Source organism: Perkinsus marinus, assembly GCF_000006405.1.
Source record: "Perkinsus marinus ATCC 50983 genomic scaffold scf_1104296964088, whole genome shotgun sequence".
NCBI lineage: Eukaryota > Perkinsozoa > Perkinsida > Perkinsidae > Perkinsus > Perkinsus marinus.
Genome location: NW_003204822.1, coordinates 1 through 994, shown reverse-complemented (window position 1 = coordinate 994; position 994 = coordinate 1). Strand labels below are relative to the sequence as shown.

At 50.9% G+C, this 994-nt stretch overlaps 1 protein-coding gene across 1 annotated transcript; it reads right to left on the bottom strand.

Annotated features, from left to right (window-relative positions):
* Window positions 1–699: 699 nt before the first annotated feature.
* Pmar_PMAR005025 (hypothetical protein) lies at window positions 700–852 on the bottom strand (the record flags this gene model as incomplete). The annotated part of the gene is made up of 1 exon (XM_002770972.1): window positions 700–852. A coding segment is annotated over one exon (153 nt), but the record flags the coding sequence as incomplete, so codon positions are not given.
* Window positions 853–994: the final 142 nt, after the last annotated feature.

The following is a 994-nucleotide window of genomic DNA, read 5'->3' as shown; positions in this document are numbered from 1 at the left end:
GACTCGGAATACCGTGTCACCAGGAGCCAGCTCCTGGAGTTGAGCTAGATTGCCGTTCGCGTTCAAGCGATCGACTCTCTTGGCTCTTTGTACAGCCAAATCTTCAGACCAGGCTCGACAGAAAACTTCAACCGTATCTTTTTGTCTCCTTAGATAACTTATCAGGTTGAAACTCCGGAAAGGCATCCGTATTGGCACCCAAGAGCAACTCCAGCCCACCGGAAGTAGCTTCACCATAAAGAAGTATATCGGGAGATACCGGTAGAGCCCCAGCATGGGACTTACGCGCTGCATTCAGCGAACGCTGCAACCAAAGTAATAAAGTAAGATCAGTAGTAAACGATCTTTCCAAATGCCGTTTCAGGGATCGCGCAGCGGATTTGACCACTCCTTGCGATGCGGGAGATAATCCGCCGGAAAAGACTTGATCAATATTCAGCAAGCGGCATATGCGAGACTGTATAGAATACAGAAATGCTTGATCTCTATTACTTCTCAGCTCAGTAGGTATTCCAAAGATACGTGATATCCACCTCTCCAGAAGCAACCTGCCAGCAGTATGAGCAGTCTGATCAGAGCATGGACAAAGCTCAATCCATCCTGTGAGCGTATCAATTATCACGAATACGCTGGCAGGCCTGATGACGGTGTTAGAGCTTGGGCATGTGTAGGTCCAACCATCGACAGGTCCACAAAAGTCTATATAGACAGTGTCCCAACGTCTGGAACGGACGACTTCCGAGTACCCGCACGGAGCAATGTGACGGGCACGTTCTCGGGCACGTTCTCGGGCACAGCCGAGACAATTTCGCACGAACCGGGCAATGTCACCGGAGATAGTTGGCCACCAGACTACAGCCTTCAACGCCGCTGACATGCCAGTGACACCGACATGACCGATTGCGGTATCATGAGCTCTACGAAGTAACTGGGAACGGAGGTCGCAACCTTGTTCGCGGTCCGAATCTGGCGGGATATACACTCTAGGGCCCAA